Source organism: Cottoperca gobio, chromosome 7, assembly GCF_900634415.1.
Source record: "Cottoperca gobio chromosome 7, fCotGob3.1, whole genome shotgun sequence".
NCBI lineage: Eukaryota > Metazoa > Chordata > Actinopteri > Perciformes > Bovichtidae > Cottoperca > Cottoperca gobio.
Genome location: NC_041361.1, coordinates 322,368 through 343,448, shown reverse-complemented (window position 1 = coordinate 343,448; position 21,081 = coordinate 322,368). Strand labels below are relative to the sequence as shown.

At 37.3% G+C, this 21,081-nt stretch overlaps 1 protein-coding gene across 1 annotated transcript; it reads left to right on the top strand.

Annotated features, from left to right (window-relative positions):
* The first annotated feature begins 1,528 nt into the window (after nt 1–1,528).
* On the top strand, nt 1,529–20,128 carry LOC115011242 (suppressor of tumorigenicity 14 protein homolog). Its single transcript, XM_029436313.1, has 19 exons — nt 1,529–1,953; nt 8,008–8,164; nt 9,044–9,174; nt 9,269–9,339; nt 9,807–9,988; nt 10,374–10,409; nt 10,522–10,750; nt 11,426–11,562; nt 12,222–12,319; nt 12,674–12,774; nt 13,311–13,444; nt 13,553–13,657; nt 14,199–14,306; nt 15,231–15,347; nt 15,544–15,669; nt 15,812–15,995; nt 16,118–16,389; nt 16,888–17,024; nt 17,481–20,128. The coding sequence occupies exons 1-19, from the start codon at nt 1,912–1,914 to the stop codon at nt 17,640–17,642; spliced, it is 2,529 nt and encodes an 842-aa protein (XP_029292173.1). The 5' UTR covers nt 1,529–1,911; the 3' UTR covers nt 17,643–20,128.
* The last annotated feature ends 953 nt before the right edge of the window (nt 20,129–21,081 follow it).

The window sequence follows — 21,081 nt, the reverse complement described above, 5'->3', positions numbered from 1 at the left end:
AGATGCAGATCTCCCAGGATGTCGTGCATTTCTGTGACGAAGACTAAATGAAATTGTTATTTGTATTTATTTATCGGCTCAACAGTCTCGTCCTGCTTTAGAAGACCGTCCTGGTGTCAGCGAGGAGAAAACACAGAACGTGTCTAATAACACACAAGTGTTAAGTTTGTTAAAAATTAAATTAGATGCATAACACAGAGAATTGTTTTAAAAGAGGAAAACTGATCTCTGATGCTCAGAATTCATCCAAATCGCTCGTTTTACACAAACTTCCTGCTTCACTGTTCGGGTTAATTGTGCAGTTCATCAGTTGTTCTGCACTTATTGTTTGCATTGAGTATAATATGAAATATCCATCAATGATGTCACTTACAGTTTACTCAATGAGAGAAACCAGGAAGTGAAGTTGCTCTTAAACTGTCCAACAGCTGTTTTTTATTATTAAATGTTTCATCTGCAGAGTTTAATTCCTCAAATCCAACAAACTGCATTTGCCTGACAGCTCGTCCTGCTGAGGAGACGAGAGAGAAATAAAATAATAAAATGGGAGTTCTGATGATCTGCTGACGAGTCGAACAGTTGTTGGTCCAGTGAACGGATGAAGTGACGTCTCAGAACGAGTGAGCGGTGAATGAATGAAGGAGAAAACAGCTTTAAAGCACAGAGGTGTATATTCCATTCCACTAATAAAGAAACAGAAACGTGAACCTGATGGTGTCGCCTCCTTTTCTGCACATGTACTGATGAAAGCTTCTTCCAGAAACACTTCGTCTGCTCGTCTTCGGGCCGTCCAGGAGTTAGCAGCTGTGGATCAATAATAACATCGGGATCAAAGTATTTATATTTATAATGATGAACACATGAAGTAGGATTTGGATTCAGTAGACATTAATGCTGCAGCGACCTCTAGTGGCCAGGATGTAAATGACATTATTATTACCTGTCATTTAGCTTCTTTTAAAAACATTTTTACATTTTGATTGCAAAATAAACGAGAGGTTACAGACACATATATTTAAATATGATTCACTTAAGAGATTTAGAGTAATACATTGTACTGGCTTTGAACCCTTAAATGTAATGTATTTTATTTATATAGTCTTTCATAAGTGTCCATGGTATTCTTTAAAATCAATTAAAAAGGAAGAATAATAATAATAATAATAATAATAATAATAATAATATAATCAACAAATAAATGATGATTAAGATAAAACTTTATGGATCATTGGGGCGAATTTCAGAATAAAATATATAATTGGATTATAATTATTAATGTGTTCATCGCTTGGGAGTAAAACACAACGTTTCTCTGAGATGTGAAGGATAATAAAATATCAGTAAATAATAAAGTACCTCAGAATTGTAAATAAAGTAAGTGCATGACTGTTCCCATTTCTCTACACTGGTTTAATACTTTTACTTCAGTAAATAATCGAATCAAATAGAGAAAATAATTAAATTAGCTGCGATGTTTTCAGTCGCGCAATGAATCCTGGGAGACCAGGTGTGCCTCTACCTGCGGTGACCGCTCTCCTTCATCACTCTCTCTGGTCTCTTTGATGTTTCCAGTCGTCAGTTTCCTCCTTCAGAACCGCGCCGCAGTCCGGTTCTTCCTCCGGTGTGAACGCGTTTAATCCGGTTCAGAGCGCGACCCGGAACCAGCAGCGACACCCAGAGTTACAAACTAACTTTAAAATCACTCAAAGCTGGTTATTTATCGCCACGTTCGTGCCCGTACCTGACAGACCGAGACACCTGTCGCTGCTCACCTGTCGTCGCCATGTTCGCGCGACAGTAATGGCAGCAGAGCGCGAGACTCACCGCGAGGAAACACGAGAGGATCTGCGGGGAAGACGGAATATTAAATAAAACAAAATAAAAAAGGGACAAACAAAACTTTTAAGGAACATGGATTTAATGGATTCAGGAGAGAAGTTCAACCCGAGACAGGTGAGTTCATTACCTGTGATATTAACCCTCCGTGACGTCACAGTTTCACCTGAGATAAACAACAGAAACCGAGCAGAGTTTCTGTTTAAAATACACGAGATGAACTTATTAATATTAATATGTGCAGCAGATTTTAAATAATATAATGTGGGTTTCTATTTTCTGAACTGGTTTCCACAGCAGGCTGCACTGGTTTCAATGGTTTTACGATTACTAGTCCATATAATGTTTATCATGATGGTTTACATTAATACATAAAATGCCTCAGGACATAAAACATCAATCAGACACACAGACATGTTGGATTTAACTACATAAATGTATTTAAAGTCATAGAAAGTAGAGATTTTAAATCATCTGAAGTGGGTTTCTGTTGTCTGTACTGGTTCCCCAGCAGGCTGTACTGGTTTTAATGGTTGTGTATGATTTGTAATGATGAAGGTGAAGCTGCTTTATTCCCTGAGCATATTTCATGACGAAGAAACTCGATGTTCTTTACACTTAAAAGAATAAAGACGCATAAAAAACTTCAGGAATGTGCAACTGTGTTAAAGCAATAAATACAATAAAAACATATTTATACAAATGCGTATTCTATAATGTATCATGATCAAACACACAAACATAAAATAAACTTTTTTAAATGATTATTATGAATTAATCAAAATAAAGATTATACTTTTTATTTGCTCATTTTGTCAATAATTATAACAAACTGAAACTGTTAGTCGATTAATTTACTAATTGAGAAAATAATTAAAGTATTAATAATCAAATAACAGTGGTGGAAAGTAACTAAGTACATTTACTCAAAGTACCCGGTGCATTAAGTAATTAAAAGCTCCAATAACTTAATATATTATTCTGAAATGGGCCGTCTGCATAATGAGTACTTTCACTTTTGGGACTTTAAGTATTTCTTAATACTGTTGTACTTTTTGTATTTGTGACAAATGAAAGTAAAAGCAATTTATCAAACAAAACGAGTCGCTGCTTCTAACGTGAATATTTCCTCAGTTTCATGTCAATAACTAGACGGAAAATATTTTGGTTTCTAAATGTTTCATTTATAAAAAAGAAATTCTGTAATTATGTAACACTTGAACAGTTTAAAAAAAATACAACAATAACTAAGATTATCTAAGATTATCTTTTGACGACTCTTAATGTACATTTCTATAAACTAAAAAAGAAAAGTTTGCATCTCACAGAACAGAAATATCCTATCCTGAGGGATACAAAGACTGGACTGTGACTTTACCACAGACTATACTATGACCTTTTATTACTTTTTACCACAGACTATACTATGACTTTTTATTACTTTTTACAACATACTATACTATGACTTTTTATTACTTTTTACCACAGACTATACTATGACCTTTTATTACTTTTTACCACAGACTATACTATGACTTTTTATTACTTTTTACAACATACTATACTATGACTTTTTATTACTTTTTACAACATACTATACTATGACTTTTTATTACTTTTTACCACAGACTATACTATGACTTTTTATTACTTTTTACCACAGACTATACTATGACTTTTTATTACTTTTTACAACAGACTATACTATGACTTTTTATTACTTTTTTACAACATACTATACTATGACTTTTTATTACTTTTTACCACAGACTATACTATGACCTTTTATTACTTTTTACCACAGACTATACTATGACTTTTTATTACTTTTTACAACAGACTATACTATGACCTTTTATTACTTTTTACCACAGACTATACTATGACCTTTTATTACTTTTACAACAGACTATACTATGACTTTTTATGACTTTTTACAACATACTATACTATGACTTTTTATTACTTTTTACCACAGACTATACTATGACCTTTTATTACTTTTTACCACAGACTATACTATGACTTTTTATTACTTTTTACCACAGACTATACTATGACTTTTTATTACTTTTTACAACATACTATACTATGACCTTTTATTACTTTTTACCACAGACTATACTATGACTTTTTATTACTTTTTACAACATACTATACTATGACCTTTTATTACTTTTTACCACAGACTATACTATGACTTTTTATTACTTTTTACAACATACTATACTATGACTTTTTATTACTTTTTACAACATACTATACTATGACTTTTTATTACTTTTTACAACATACTATACTATGACCTTTTATTACTTTTTACCACAGACTATACTATGACTTTTTATTACTTTTTACAACATACTATACTATGACCTTTTATTACTTTTTACCACAGACTATACTATGACTTTTATTACTTTTACAACATACTATACTATGACTTTTTATTACTTTTTACAACATACTATACTATGACTTTTTATTACTTTTACAACATACTATACTATGACTTTTTATTACTTTTTACCACAGACTATACTATGACTTTTTATTACTTTTTACCACAGACTATACTATGACTTTTTATTACTTTTTACCACAGACTATACTATGACTTTTTATTACTTTTTACAACAGACTATACTATGACCTTTTATTACTTTTTACCACAGACTATACTATGACCTTTTATCACTTTTTACCACAGACTATACTATGACTTTTTATGACTTTTTACCAGACTATACTATGACTTTTTATTACTTTTTACAACATACTATACTATGACCTTTTATCACTTTTTACCACAGACTATACTATGACTTTTTATGACTTTTTACAACAGACTATACTATGACCTTTTATCACTTTTTACAACATACTATACTATGACCTTTTATTACTTTTTACCACAGACTATACTATGACCTTTTATCACTTTTTACCACAGACTATACTATGACTTTTTATGACTTTTTACCAGACTATACTATGACTTTTTATTACTTTTTACAACATACTATACTATGACCTTTTATCACTTTTTACCACAGACTATACTATGACTTTTTATGACTTTTTACAACAGACTATACTATGACCTTTTATCACTTTTTACAACATACTATACTATGACTTTTTATTACTTTTTACCACAGACTATACTATGACCTTTTATCACTTTTTACCACAGACTATACTATGACTTTTTATGACTTTTTACCAGACTATACTATGACCTTTTATTACTTTTTACAACATACTATACTATGACTTTTTATTACTTTTTACCACAGACTATACTATGACTTTTTATTACTTTTTACCACAGACTATACTATGACCTTTTATGACTTTTTACAACAGACTATACTATGACCTTTTATTACTTTTTACAACAGACTATACTATGACTTTTATTACTTTTTACCACAGACTATACTATGACTTTTTATTACTTTTTACAACATACTATACTATGACTTTTTATTACTTTTTACCACAGACTATACTATGACTTTTTATTACTTTTTACCACAGACTATACTATGACTTTTTATTACTTTTTACCACAGACTATACTATGACCTTTTATTACTTTTTACAACATACTATACTATGACTTTTTATTACTTTTTACAACATACTATACTATGACCTTTTATTACTTTTTACAACATACTATACTATGACTTTTTACGACAGATTATGACTTTTTTACCACATGGTATACTATGACTTTTTATGACCTTTTTATGACTTTTTTTACTTTTTACAACTTTCTTCAACATTTTATGACTTTTTACCATGACAGTCACTGACTTTTTGTGACTTTTTACGACATACTGACTTTTTATGACTTTTAACGACATACTGACTTTTTATGACTTTTTACGGCATACTGACTTTTTATGACTTTTTACGGCAGACTATAGTATGACTTCCACACATTCACTGTAAATAAGAGCAAATCTATTTGTACAAAACCTTTCAACAAGGTGAGGTTCCCTTTCTGATTTACTGTCCTGTCTACGAGGACATAAGAAATGTACTTTCTACTAAAATTACCTCCATTTATCTTGATTTCTTTTGGCTGGATGACTATGAAAAACTTGAGTCGTGCTTTTGGAAGGAAACTTTTTATTTGCAGATTGTATTTGCAAAGCTCGGGAGAGAGAACCAGATATTCTGTTTCAGACCGAACATTCAAATACATTTTGTAATGAAATGAAACGTTGGACCGATGCGGAGTATTTGTTGTGTCTTTGTGTGCATGACACGAAAATGAAGGTGTGTGTGTGTGTGTGTGTGTGAGAGATAGATATCTTTATATATCTTTATATCTATCTTAATATATATATATATATATCTTTATATATCTATCTTAATATATATCTATCTATCTTAATAAATATATATATATATATATTTATTAAGATAGATAGATATATATATATATATATATATATATATATATATATATATATATATATATATATATATATAGATATATATATATATAATATATTAGATATATATATATATATATATTATAGATAATATATATATATATATATAGATATAGTATATATATATATATATATCTATCTATCTTAATATATATATATATTAGCTATCTTAATATATATATATATATATACATACATACATACATACATACATACATACATACATACATACAGCTGCCAGTGTGACGACACTCGGTGAATAAGAATCTTTTTTAAGTTGTATGTAATGTCTGCAAGAAAAATAGTTCCTGACTGTTTTCTACTAAAACATTGAAGATATGATGGGGCTTTAGGGCTTTAGGGCTGCAACTAAACATTATTTTTCAATGTTTGTTGATTATTTTCTAGATTCATTGATTCGTCTATAAAATGCAAGAAAATAGTGAAAATGTCTCTGAGTTTCTCAAATATCTTTAAATGTCTCCACATTTGAGAGTCTGAAAACGGCATTTTCTGACATGTTTGCATGAAAATTACTTAAACGATTAATCCTTCATTAAATAGTTGGTGATCGTTTCATGTATATTAGTTTCATCTCTGTGCGCATACATAAAGACAGATGTAGCACTTGTTTAGCCTAGCTTAGCACAAAGACTGGAAGCAGGGGGAAACTGCTAGCCTTCCAACGACTACTGACAGTTTGGAGGTGCAGCTTTGCGTCACTGAGAGGGTGTGGGGCGACTCGCAGGATACAACCTGCCACACGGCAGCAGTGAAAACATTCCTGTGCAGCAACACCCTGCTTCACTTTCACCGTCAAACAGGTTCACAGCGTAAACACAAGGCTTTCCACGTCTCAATACTCTCCACGTCTCAATACTCCGTCTTCTTTTGAGCTGACGATTATTTTCTAGATTAATCGTTCTGTCTGTAAAATGTCAGAAAATAGTGAAAAACGTATTTTCCAGTTTCTTAAAGTCCAAGATGGCGTCTTTAAATGTCTCGTTTTGTCCAAATCCCAAAGATATAAATGTAATGTGATATAAAACAGAGAGAAGCAGGAAATCTCCATATTTGAGACGCTGAAAACAGCTTCTTCTGATATTTAACGATTCATCAATTATCAAAATAGTTGGCGAATACTTTTCTGTAGATTAGTAGAGTAATGGATTATTTGAGTAGTGGATTATTGGACTAGAGGAGTAACTGATTAGTGGAGTAATGGATTAGGAGAGTAATGGATTAGGGAAGTAGTGGATTAGAGGAGTAGTTGATTAGTAGCGTAGAGGACTAACGGATTATTAGAGTAATGGATTATGAGAGTAGTGGATTATGAGAGTAGTGGATTATGAGAGTAGTGGATTATGAGAGTAGGATTATGAGAGTAGTGGATTATGAGAGTAGTGGATTAGGAGAGGAGTAACTGTTGCAGCGCTCTTGAGAGGTGACGTTCCTTTAGACTCGGTACAATCACTAACATTGGAACCTCAGTGGAACCTCAGTGGAACCTCAGTGGAACCTCAGTGGAACCTCCACACATGCAGATAATCCTGGTTTTAATGTTTTCATCTCTGAGATTTATTTTGGTGAAACCTCGTTACTCTGTAAAACCAATCAGGGACAACGAAATGAACGAGCACAACACAGTTCAGAGTTGTGATTATAACCCCCCCCCCCCCCCCCCCCCCCCCGTCTGCAGGACTGGGACACCACCGTTCAGTTCCTGCCGGCTTCAGACTCCAAGCATCTGGAGAAGACACCGGGCCGCAGGAGGAAGCTGTGGATCGGCGTCGGCCTCGTGCTGTCGGCTGCTGCTGTGGCTCTGGTGACCGGACTGCTGGTCTGGCACTTTCAGCGTGAGCTCATTTTAGCAACATTTTTATTTATTTATATTATTATACATTTAATAGCAAAAATACAACACAAATGTGCAAAGTCTGTTTTATAACGGCCGGCAGAACCCTGCTGTTTATTCTGAATCATGTTGGTGACAAATCTGTAAACACAACAATAAGTGCAAATATCGTACAATAAGTCGATAACTAATAATTATCGTGACTCCACCAGCATATCGAGTTGGCGATGAAACCATGACTCTGCTCAGAACGATATATTCCAGTTGTGACTTCTGTGATCTAAACATTTCCAATAACTCCAGAGTGTTTAAAGTCCAGAAGTCGACATTTATTAAAAATATAATTCACGTTTCACCAGATATTCTGCTTTAATCCAGATTAAAGTTTATCCTCAAAAACGACATTTTAACGGCGCTACAAAGACAGTTTTCTGTCCTGCTTGCAGCTCACAGAGAGAGACACACACCTGAATTAACTAACAGAACCATAAATTACATTTGTACAACCAAAATATTTGAGTGATGACGTCATTAAATGTGAAGACAGACATTCGAAAACCTCGAAAAGAAGCTTAAAATAAGGAAAAAAGACATTCGGCCATAAAATGTTATCGGACCTAATGGATCAAATTCTGATAATATAAAGATTAATTTAAAGCGTTTGACTCTCAGAAGAATAGAAAGTTATAGGGAGTTATATTAGTTAGAGAAAGTTGAGTTAATAATAAAAACTCATTTAATAACTTTATTCAAATTTGAGGATGTTTTAAAGGATGTAATAACATAATAAGCTTAACTTGAAAACCTCAATAGAAGCTTTGAATGCAGAAATAATGTTTTGAGTTTGAGGATATGTACTGAGTGTGCACGTGGTCTTCAGTACGCAGCGACGTCAGAGTGAATAAGGTTTACATCGGCTCCATGGGGATCAACAACCAGCGCTTCCTGCCTGCGTATGAAGATCACAGAAACCCTCAGTTCACTCACCTGGCCGGTCTGGTCAGCAAGCAGGTGAGAGCGGCTTCTGCTTCCAGACTTCCTCTGTGTCCGTCCACAGATTTCATAACATGTACATTTCATTTATGACCTTTGTTTTGTCTTTCAGCTGAAACTGATTTACTCCCAAAACTCAGTGCTGGCCAAACACTTCAAAGGCTCCACAGTGCAGGCCTTCAGGTACGCAGCACAAACACCTGTCGCTGCATGTTTTCTGACGCTTTACTTACTCATCAAAGAGTAACTGAGGAGCCTGTGTGCAGACTTTTGATGTGATGTACAGGAAGTGTCCCACACATGACGCGCCGGCTCTTTCTCTGCTCAGAATTGGCGACGAAATGCACAATTATTTAATCTTTGACCTCGAGTTACCTTTCAAATCGCAACCGCTGAGATAAAGTCTGTATGTGGCGTACGACACATTGCGACGTCTGCAACATGCGCAGTGAACGCAGAACGTTTCTGATCGTCTGAAGGCAGCTGAACACAAACTTAACTTACTTACTAAAGTAACTCTACGTTTGTGTTTGTTTAAACAAACATCGTGAACTTTAAATTGATGCTAGGTGCAGGCTTGCTGTGTCCAGTCTTTATGCTAAGCTAGGCTAACCGCGTCTCCATCCCTCGTCTTTTCTGTGTTCCTGCAGTGAGGGAGACGGCGGGGACAGCGTGGTGGCGTATTACCAGTCGGAGTTTGACGTCCACGTCCTTCAGCAGGAGACTCTGGACAAAGCCATCGAGTCTCTGGACCCGGCGGCTCAGCAGGGCCGACAGGGCCGATTTCTGAAACGTGTCGACGCGCTCAACGTCAACAACGTCGTCTCACGAGGTTTGAGCTTCTCGCTGACTCCACGTCCAACTCTGGACTGATGTCTGCAGGGGATGTGTAAAAGATAAATCCAGTTTATTACAAACCGTCAGGTTTTTGTCTGTTTCTGATCTTTGGACTCAAGGAAAAGAACAAGTTTATTTTTATTTATTTAATCAGGATTATGAGAGTTTCATGTAAATTAACCAATAAAAAAACATTTCCCAATGTTTTCTCTCCCAAAGATCATAACTAGGTTTGTATTCTTGCTGCAGTCCAGAGAAGTATAAATACATGTTTACAGTTTAAATAGGAGTTATAGAAATGTACAAAGAAATAAACTTAATGACAAACATTTCATCAGAAATAATATCGAATAATAAAGTTAGTTTTTTTCTGTTCGCAGCTATCGACCCGCGCATGACGAAGAAAAGTTTAGTTGGTGAGAAATATCGAGTTCTTTCAAAGTAAAGTTACAAAGTTAAGAAGCTTAAGGAAATAAAGATGGAACCCATCATGAAAAACACATTCCTCCTGCTTTTTAATATTTTCAGAGAGAAAGTCGTTCAACATCCACGTCAGCGAGGCGGGAGTCGTCCAGTCTCCGGGGTTTCCAGACTCTTCGTACCCTCCCAACGTCTACCTGCAGTGGAGGCTGAGGGCCGACCCCGGACACCGAGTGCGACTGGACTTCCACACTCTAATCCTGGAGGACGACTGCGAGCAAGACTTCATCCAAATCTACGACTCCCTCGCTCCCATCGCGCCCCGAGTCCTGACGGAGTGAGACACAAACTTTAACAATATCAATATTGACGTTTGGGAGTTAAAAGTGTAATTTGACACGAGTCTGAACTGTGTGTGTCGCTGTTTCCCTGCTCTCTGTGTTGCCCCGCTCACCTTTTGTTACACCTGTAACCTCAGTGACGTCCCGGTGCACCGACTCACCCTGAAGGACACACAAAGCGAGAGATCAAAGGAACCGTTTGATTATGGATTAATACTTCATGCAACCACACTTCAGTGTATTACCTACAGTAGAAGGCAGTTTGGAGAAACGGACAGGAGTTACCGCCTGATGGCCGTTATCTACGCTCTGTTCAAAGCCACAGACTCCATTGGAAAAAAACAGTAATTTTATCTCACAGGACACAGGAGCTGCTGGTCGACCGCTGCTTCGATCGGTTACTTAGTTTGTGTTATTGTGAGACTTTGGTGTTTTTAAAGGGTTATTTCGGTCACATTAACACAAACAAACTAACCGATCGAGGCGGCGACAGACCAGCAGCTCCTGGTACTTCCTGTGTGTTTCTATAAACTGCATCTACTGTAGGTGATACTCTGACTGGATAATACAACATCCGAACTAACCCTTTAATAGCGTCAGACGAGAGTAAATAAACTGAAGTTTCATTAAAGTATTGTCCCGGTGTACTAACAGCTGTGCTCCCCCCTCAGACAGTGTGGATACCCTCACGACTCGCTGTCCTTCCTGTCCTCTGGAAACGTCCTGCTGCTGACTCTGATCACCAACGAAGAGAAGAACTTCCCCGGCTTCAGAGCCAACTACTCGCAGATCCCTCTCACTGAGCAAAGTAAACGGCAACAGTTAGTTATTAACGTTCAACAACACAGCAGCAAATTATTTCAACCTGTCTCATTTTATTTTCTCGATTCAAATCTAAAACAAACTTTCAATAATATTAACAAGAAACTATTCAGCTGTTGACGTCTCTAGTGAGAGCGGAAGCAAACAGTCGATTGTTTTTAGTCGATCGGCGAAAATTAACCGGCAACTATTTAAATATACAATATTATTAAAAGTCATTTGTCATCGCTTTGGATTTTAGGAAATTGTCAAAAGCTTTTTTTTATGACATTTTATAGACCAAATGTTCAATTAATTTATTAAAAATAAATCAATAAAAGATCAGCAGTATATTAATGAAAGTAAAAGCGATAATAAGGTGCAGTTTCCTCTCGTTCAGACATCGTTCACTGCACGAGAATCGACACAATCGCACCTGATTCCAAATTCTTGAAATCCTACGATTTCTATTGGAAATAATCTCGACGAACTTGCTTCAGTGTTCACGTGCTTTAATTTGAAAAAGTATTTTTTTGTTTATAAATGTATGAGATGTTAAATTGCAGTAATTGTTTGAGAATATTCGTTTTGTTTTCATGTTTAACCTCTGACCTAAGTTGCGATGTTATCAGTTGAAGTCTAAATGTCTGACGTGTTGTTGTGCAGAGTGTGGCGGTGAACTGACGCTTGAGAAAGGCTCCTTCTCTTCACCGTTCTTCCCCTCCAACTATCCTCCAAAAACCACGTGTGTGTGGACCATCGAGGTAAATCCACCTGTTCGCGTTAAAGGCTGCAACACATGAGAAACACCCAGAACTGACCGCTGAACGATGATTTATCCGTTCGTAGAGTAAAGAATGTGAAGTCTGTCTCGTTGTTAGACCGTTGAAGACACTAAAGTCGGATTAATGGACACTAAAAAGAGTTTGTTCATTTTACTCATTTAAATCTTACGGGTTCAGGAACACAATCAGGAAATTTTACCAATAATAAATATCACTAAACTCACCTGTTTGACCTGCAGCCTTAAGTCATTATTACAGTTGACGTCTTTAATAAGCATTTAAAATTAATTTCACCTAATAATTCTGTCTTTCCTACATCATCTCCTTCTTCAGGCGCCAAAGGAAAAGTTTCTGAAGGTTCAGTTCAACAAGTTCCTGTTGGGGAAGTACAGCAGCCAGTGTCTCAACGACTACGTTGACATCAACGGTCAAAGGTCAGCTGTCAGCGCTTTGTATCATCGAATATTTCTCTCTCACTCCAAGTCTGACGACTCGTGACCTGAACGTTAACTGCACATATTGAGATATTGTTTTAAGACTGGATCTAACGCCACGACTGTAACGACAAGCAAGTGATAGAAACACAAATCAAATAAGTGAAAATGTAAAATTGTAAAAATGTGCTTGGCACCGCTGTTTACATTAAGCTAGCTTCAATATCGTTATCGTTCTTAGCGTGGACTTAATTCTCATGTTCTGCGTGTGAAGTTCAGAGTTAAGTCGCGACGAACACGTCGACACTAACAAGTTTTAAATCCTAAACATTGTTGTGTGCGCTGAACGAGCTGTTCTCATCAGGAGCTTAAAGAAACGCATCAGAACCTCGAAGACTCGACTGATGACGACGCTTTAAATATTTGCGTTTCTTGAACTTTATCCACCCGTAGAATAACTCTTGTGTTTTAAGTGTAAACTGTGTTTCATCCACCAGGTGGAGTCAGATTAACTTGTTTGTGTCTCTGTGTTGTAGATTGTGTGGCAATAAACTAAAAAGCAACGTAGTCATCAGCCGGAGCAACAAGATGACCATCAAGTTTAACTCGGACTCGTCCCACGTTGACCAGGGTTTCACTGCCGAGTACGAAGCCTACGTCCCGACGAATCGTAAGATTTTTATTTAATTACTTGTATTCTGGACACTTTCTCAGGCACACCTTCAGTTTTCTTTTGATTGATTCCCTTTATGGTATTTCTCCTGTCGTCTTTGATCAGCTTGTCCAGGGAGGTTCCAGTGCACCAACAACCTTTGCATCAACCAGACGCTGCAGTGCGACGGCTGGAACGACTGCGGAGACAGCAGCGACGAGGACAACTGCAGTGAGTCCGAACCGCTGACTGTGGATTGTTGTTATCTTCAAACAAAACCAAAAACATTTGAACAGGATCGATTGTTTTCAGCCTGAAAGATAATCTCGCATCTCCCATCCTGCTGCTGTAAATACTCACCAGAGCACCAAATGTGGATTAATGCGCCGCTGAAAGTAGTCCCGAACAAATGCACTGTTTGTCGGGAAGTTGTTGTTCCGACTTCGGTGTGTTCATGAACTTTAAGTCGTAACATCGAAACAACACGGACACTACTATATATATATATATATATATATATATATATATATATATATATATATATATATATATATATATATATATATATATATATATATATATATATATATATATATATATATATATATATATATATATATATATATATATATATATATATATAATCTCTCCATCCATCCATAATTTGGATATAGATAGATAGATGGATAGATAGCCACGAAGTTGAGAGCCACAGACAGGAAGTCCTGAAGTATCCAGCGACGGACTAACACGTAGTTGTCGTTTCTTCCAGAGTGCGAGGCGTCTCAGATGAAGTGTAAAAACGGGCGCTGCAAACCGAAGTTCTGGGAGTGCGATGGGTTCGACGACTGTGGAGACAAAACTGATGAGGAGAACTGTCGTGAGTTAAACTGTCTCACTGTGAGCGTCTCTCTGTGAGCGTCTCACTCTGAGCGTCTCACTCTGAATGTCTCACTCTGAAGGTCTCACTCTGAATGTCTCTCTGTGAATGTCTCTCTCTGAATGTCTCTCTGTGAAGGTCTCACTCTGAAGGTCTCACTCTGAAGGTCTCACTCTGAATGTCTCTCTGTGAATGTCTCTCTCTGAATGTCTCACTCTGAAGGTCTCACTCTGAATGTCTCTCTGTGAATGTCTCTCTCTGAATGTCTCTCTGTGAATGTCTCACTCTGAATGTCTCTCTGTGAATGTCTCTCTCTGAATGTCTCTCTGTGAATGTCTCTCTCTGAATGTCTCTCTGTGAATGTCTCTCTCTGAATGTCTCACTCTGAAGGTCTCACTCTGAATGTCTCTCTGTGAATGTCTCTCTCTGAATGTCTCTCTGTGAATGTCTCTCTCTGAATGTCTCTCTGTGAATGTCTCTCTCTGAATGTCTCTCTGTGAATGTCTCTCTCTGAATGTCTCTCTGTGAAGGTCTCACTCTGAAGGTCTCACTCTGAAGGTCTCACTCTGAATGTCTCTCTGTGAATGTCTCTCTCTGAATGTCTCACTCTGAAGGTCTCACTCTGAATGTCTCTCTGTGAAGGTCTCTCTCTGAATGTCTCTCTGTGAAGGTCTCACTCTGAAGGTCTCACTCTGAAGGTCTCACTCTGAATGTCTCACTCTGATTGTCTCTCTCTGAATGTCTCACTCTGAAGGTCTCACTCTGAAGGTCTCACTCTGAAGGTCTCACTCTGAATGTCTCACTCTGAAGGTCTCACTCTGAAGGTCTCACTCTGAAGGTCTCACTCTGAATGTCTCACTCTGAATGTCTCACTCTGAATGTCTCACTCTGAATGTCTCTCTGTTGGTTCTGTTTCTTTTGTAGTAAAATGTAAACCAGGAGAGTTTTCCTGCAGAAACAACCGATGCATCCCGGAGAAGTTCAAGTGTAACGGAAAAGACGACTGTTCGGACGGATCGGATGAGTCTGCGTGTGAAAAATGTAAAACACAAATAAAAGCTTAGAAACAAGAATTAAATGTTAGTGTGTGTGTGTGTGTGTGTGTGTGTGTGTGTGTGTGCTCTTAATGTTAATGATGGCAAAACGCAGTTAAAAACTCTCACGCTGAGCTGAAATGAAACAATGTTTATGAATGAAGTAGATAAAGTGTGAAGTGTCAGGACTCTGTCTCCTTCAGCTCTGGTGCTGCAGACGTGTTCAGAGTTCACCTTCAGCTGCAGGAGCGGAGACTGCATCAGTAAACTGAACCCAGAGTGTGACGGAGAGAAGGACTGCGAGGATGGCTCTGATGAGGACGGCTGCCGTACGTTTACCACACGCACACACACGCACACACACACACACACACACACACACACACACACACACACACACACACACACACACACACACAGAGTTGCAGAAGTTATTTCTGTGTCTACATGTCTGTATTTGTGTGTTTTCAGAGTGCGGGACGAAGCCGTACCGGAGCTCTCGTATTGTGGGCGGTGAGGCGTCGCGGAAGGGGGAGTGGCCCTGGCAGGTCAGCCTCCACATCAGGGGAACGGGTCACGTGTGCGGAGCGTCGGTGTTGAGCAACCGCTGGCTGCTGACCGCCGCTCACTGCGTCCAGGACAACGGGCCAAACAAGTAGGATAAATGATCGAAGTCTCTCTTTCTCTTCTCCTTCCACTACAGTCCATACTGAAGCGAGATTAGCGGGACGTTTCTAATATTCAAGACGTGACCTCTGACCTCTGTTGATGATGCAGGTACTCTCAGGCGGACCAATGGGAGGTGTTGCTGGGTCTGCATATGCAGAGTCAGACCAACGAGTGGACGGTGCGGAGGAACCTGAGGCGGATCATCGCTCACGAGGACTACAACGCCTTCACCTACGACAACGACGTCGCTCTGATGGAGCTGGACTCCAACGTCACCCTCAACCAGGACATCTGGCCCATCTGCCTGCCCTCCCCCACTTACGACTTCCCAGCAGGCCAAGAGGCGTGGATCACCGGCTGGGGCGCCACTAGAGAGGGAGGTGAGGGATATAATCGGCAATATTGAAATATTTATTTACGCCGTCTGAGAGCTCGTTCACAGGAAGTGATATTCTTCATGTTTTTGGTCGTTAGCATTAGCAGCGATAGCTTCCAGAGTGCTAACCTCACAAACTGAAGCTGACTGTCAAAGTCCCGCCTACACTGTTTGATTGACAGGTGATTTTTGAGAAGTGCAAAGCTGAAAGACGCCAGCGTGTTGATAAGATAACTTTATTAATACAGACTTTATTTTCTTTAACTACTAAAAGTTAAGATATACCATTTTATTTTATTTTTGTGTGTTTTCAATGTGTGTGATTGACAAGTCTGGATTGGATGTTTTTATAATCCTATTAAAACTTGTGACGGCAGCTTTACTGACTTCACTTTGAACCTGCATTTAAAAGTATCCTAGTTTATTATAATTCCCTTTTATATTAGGAGGTGAAACCTTGTAGTTGAGTCATGTTCCTTAACTTGATCATCTTGTCCATCAGGCCTCGGTGCGAACATCCTACAGAAGGCGGAGGTCCGGATCATCAACAGCACGGTGTGTAAGAGTCTGATGGAGGAGCAAGTCACCGACAAGATGCTGTGCGCCGGCGTCCTCAAAGGAGGCGTGGACGCCTGTCAGGTAACGCAAAACCCAAAGACCATGATGACATGCTGTCACGGTTCAACACGCTTTAATGTCTGAAGACGGTAAAAGTGTCGCACACAGCGCAGAAGGGCTTGTGCATCATTAAAGATGCCTTCACTTCACATGATAATATGCATTTTATATAAATACATGATGATCCCACAGCCGTTAATTACATCATATCTCAAGCCCCGGCTTCAAAATGGTAGTTTTTACTTCTTTTGTACACATTTCTTCCTATTTTCCTCATTAGTTATTGCTGCTGTATTATTTGTTTGATGCAATACGTCAAAAATAATAATCATTATTATTATTATTAGTGAATCTATGATGTAGAATTTGAATGTCGCGTCGTTGAAACAAACCTTGATGCCGGTTTCTGCTCTGAAGTAAATCACTTCCTGTGTCATACCCCTACGGAGTTAAACCTCCCTCCTCTCTGTCTCGCAGGGCGACTCCGGCGGACCGCTGTCTGTCACCGGCCCCAGTGGGCGGGTCTTCCTGGCTGGCGTGGTGAGCTGGGGCGACGGCTGCGCTCGCAGGAACAAACCCGGCGTCTACGCCCGAGTCACCAAATACCGCCGCTGGATAAAGGAGAACACAGGAGTGTAGCGGCGGACGGGTTCTCTGCACGACGGGTATTTCTCATGGATTTTTTGACTGGAGCCGAATGTGACTTTGTATTGATATTCACAGCAGAATCTGTGAATTAGACATTTATTTTAAAGTCTTTTTAAGTTTATAAATCATGTATGAATCAACAAAGCAGAAGCTGAGAGATGCTTGCTCTTTCTTTATGTAAATGAAACTGAGGTCCATGTACACACGGGGGGGGGGAATTCTCAAAAAACATCCCATCTACATAAGCACTTTTAAAAAAGTATAAAATTAATTGAAGCACTGTTAGCGGTCAGGTTCACACACACACACACACACACACACACACACACGGGGGTCTCGATGGATGCAGGAATGTTTTGGCGACGTACACCATGGCACAGTATTGCAGTAAAAGCTTTGTTTCTGAGCTCACAACTCGATTAAAGATTATTTATCAAATATGAATAAAGTCGCAAAATATAACCCTCTGAACGTGGTACCAAAATAATCAAATATAGAAATAACAAAACTGTGCAGTGATTGTTATTATGAGCATTATTTAGTTGAGAACATAAAAGAAGAATATAAAGGCTTTACACTGAAATGATAAAGTTGTGATCTTTAGATAACGGTTGAAATGATCAGCTGCTCTCTGCAGCAAAGAGAAAAACATCGTTCATGTTGGAAGCAGGAAATATATTCTCATGTACATGCTTTGCTATGAATTAGTTTATAGGAGAACATTTTGATATTTGTTATTGAACGCTTTGGAAGTACAAATTCGAGTTACTTTTTTTTACTTTTACTTTGTTACATCTCAGGGGTAAATCGTATCTGACAGCTTCACTTCCTCGTCACAGTTTTCCTCCTTCCTGTCAGTTCAACATGTTTCTCCAGATGTTTGTGATGAAGTTTCCTCCATGAGAAGATTCTTCTTCAGATAAATAAAGTCTTTAAAAAGCCTCTTGGATCAGAATGAACAAGTAACACACACATTAATGCAACAGTAATATTAATCCAGAAACTGCATATATATAATAGTGAAACACTTTACTATTAAAAAGCATGTTTTTCCATGTTTTTTCTAACTTGTATTATCACAAACTAAATGTATATATGTTTCTTATCTTATTGTACAACCTACTTTATTGTGAGAGATGAAAGTAGAATATATTTTATATTTTATTATTATATTTTATTGTAGAATTTGTGATAATTACACCAATAGATTTAGATGATTTGCCACTAATTACCATGTTGTCATCTGGAATTATAATTATATTGCATTTCTGTGTTTCCTATAATACAAAGACAAAGTATTGATGCTCGATTAATTCCCTTCTTGGTCATGATCTATCTAACTGTCAACAAGAAGCACTTTTGCAGGTGTGAAGTTGTTTCTGTCACTAGACTTATCCCCACCAGGTTCCTCACCAGCAGAAACCCTGGAAAACTTTTTTTAAAACAACCAAAGAAATGGTCAGGTTTCATGAAACGTTCATGAAGGAGCTCCTCAGGGAACCGTCCTGGGTCCTCTGGGGATTACCACAACACAAGCTAAATACCAGAGTTAATCCATCTTTTCTTTACCACGTCATCAATATTCAATAGAAGATGAGCTACAGCATGTTTGAATGAACACCTAAAGGTTCCTGAAAGGTGTCTTGCACAGCAGGGTGCTCTGCAACAGGTGCTTTATGGTACAAAACAGGACGAGGGCGCTGCTTTTTCAAAGCAAACGGAACAAAAACTTTTAAAGTTGCAAAAAAGTGCTTTAAACCATTTTCAATAAATTGAATAAATGTTGGATTGAACCTGGTTGTTACTCAATATTCAGTAGTTCGTCATGGGGACTAGTTTTAGAACTCAAATATGATTTCCTTAAAAAACTTTTTGTATTTTTTTTTTGTGTACTTGTACAATTTATCCTTCTGTGATAAATGTTTTCCACAGATGTTAACAGTTCTTTGTGTTTGAGTCTGTGCAGTAGATCCTTAAATCAGCTGATTTTGTTACATTTCTGCTTTTAATATTCATGTTTTGCATTTTCTGCTGAATTTATTTATTTGTACAGTGTTTCCGTCTTTGCTTTTATCCTACTGTAGTTGTACTTTTAGTTTGGGTTGCAGGATTATTACCAACTTTAAAGATATAGTAATACAATTCAAAGGATGACGCTTTAGTTGCAATGTGAAATGTTCAAATTAATTATGTTTTTTTATTTTCCACAGTGGTGAAAAAAATAAAATGAAACTAATGTTTCCAGTAGTTGTGGGCTGTAGGAATGATGAGTTGTAATTTAGTTTTGTAGCATGAGTAAGAATTTATTTGTAAGATTAAACATACACAGGGTGTAAGAAATCACTATTTTATACAGGAAGAGAATGTACAAGGTTTTTGGTATTTGATGGAATTTAATTTGGGGGGATCAACTGCCAAATCAAAGCAATAAAACATTTATAAACAAAACGTAAACATTTATACAAAGTGGCTCGTTTCTTGTTTACTGTGAAATGCACAAATACAGTCTCCGAAAACTTTGTTCGTATACAACTAACAACGTTTTAAATAATGAACTATGACTTAATTAGTTTGAATTGATTGTAATCCTGAACTATGTTGTTGAATTAACTTCATTGTGGTGAATATCAGTGACAAGCTAACAATATGGTCGTGTGCAATTTACTAAATCATCTTTATTTTATTTACCTTTTATTTATTACTTCTTAAATAGTCTGGTGCCATTATGATTACCTGATTACCACTAATACTAACAATTCTGATTTAAAACCTGCTAAGAGCAGATATATGACATTTTAAACCGCAGTGTGACGTTGAAAACTAAGCGTCCGTTTCCCCCTGCTGCTGTGCATCATTAAAGTATTACATACCTGTTTGTGAGTGCTCACGACTTTATTTGCTATCTGATGCTAACTGCACATCAAAGATGGAGAACGTGCGGACACGTGGTTGGACACGTACAAGAATCTGTACCTGGGTCTGCTGGTTTTTATAATATTCGTCTTCATATTGTGGACACGGGTCATTTCAGAGTCTGTAGATACCTGTGCTCAGGTGTGTTTGGAGGCAGGATGTTCCAATCTACAGTTGTTTTGGTTTTTTCTTTTTTCCTACGTAAATATAGTACGTGAATACTTACCTAGGTAAATACAGTACGTGAATACTTACCTTCGTAAATATAGTACGTGAATATTTACCTACGTGAATATAGTATGTGAATACTTACCTACGTAAATACAGTACGTGAATATTTACCTACGTAAATATAGTACGTGAATATTTACCTACGTGAATACTTACCTACGTAAATGTAGTACGTGAATACTTACCTACGTAAATGTAGTACGTGAATACTTACCTACGTAAATGTAGTACGTGAATATTTACCTACGTGAATACTTACCTACGTAAATGTAGTACGTGAATATTT

Bases quoted from the DNA above. Each gene is read 5' to 3' on its own strand.
- LOC115011242 (XM_029436313.1), top strand. From the start codon at position 1,912: ATGGATTTAATGGATTCAGGAGAGAAGTTCAACCCGAGACAG. The intron at 9,989-10,373 runs GTTTGAGCTTCT...TTCTGTTCGCAG, and splicing joins CAACAACGTCGTCTCACGAG to CTATCGACCCGCGCATGACG. The intron at 14,307-15,230 runs GTGAGTTAAACT...TTTCTTTTGTAG, and splicing joins AACTGATGAGGAGAACTGTC to TAAAATGTAAACCAGGAGAG.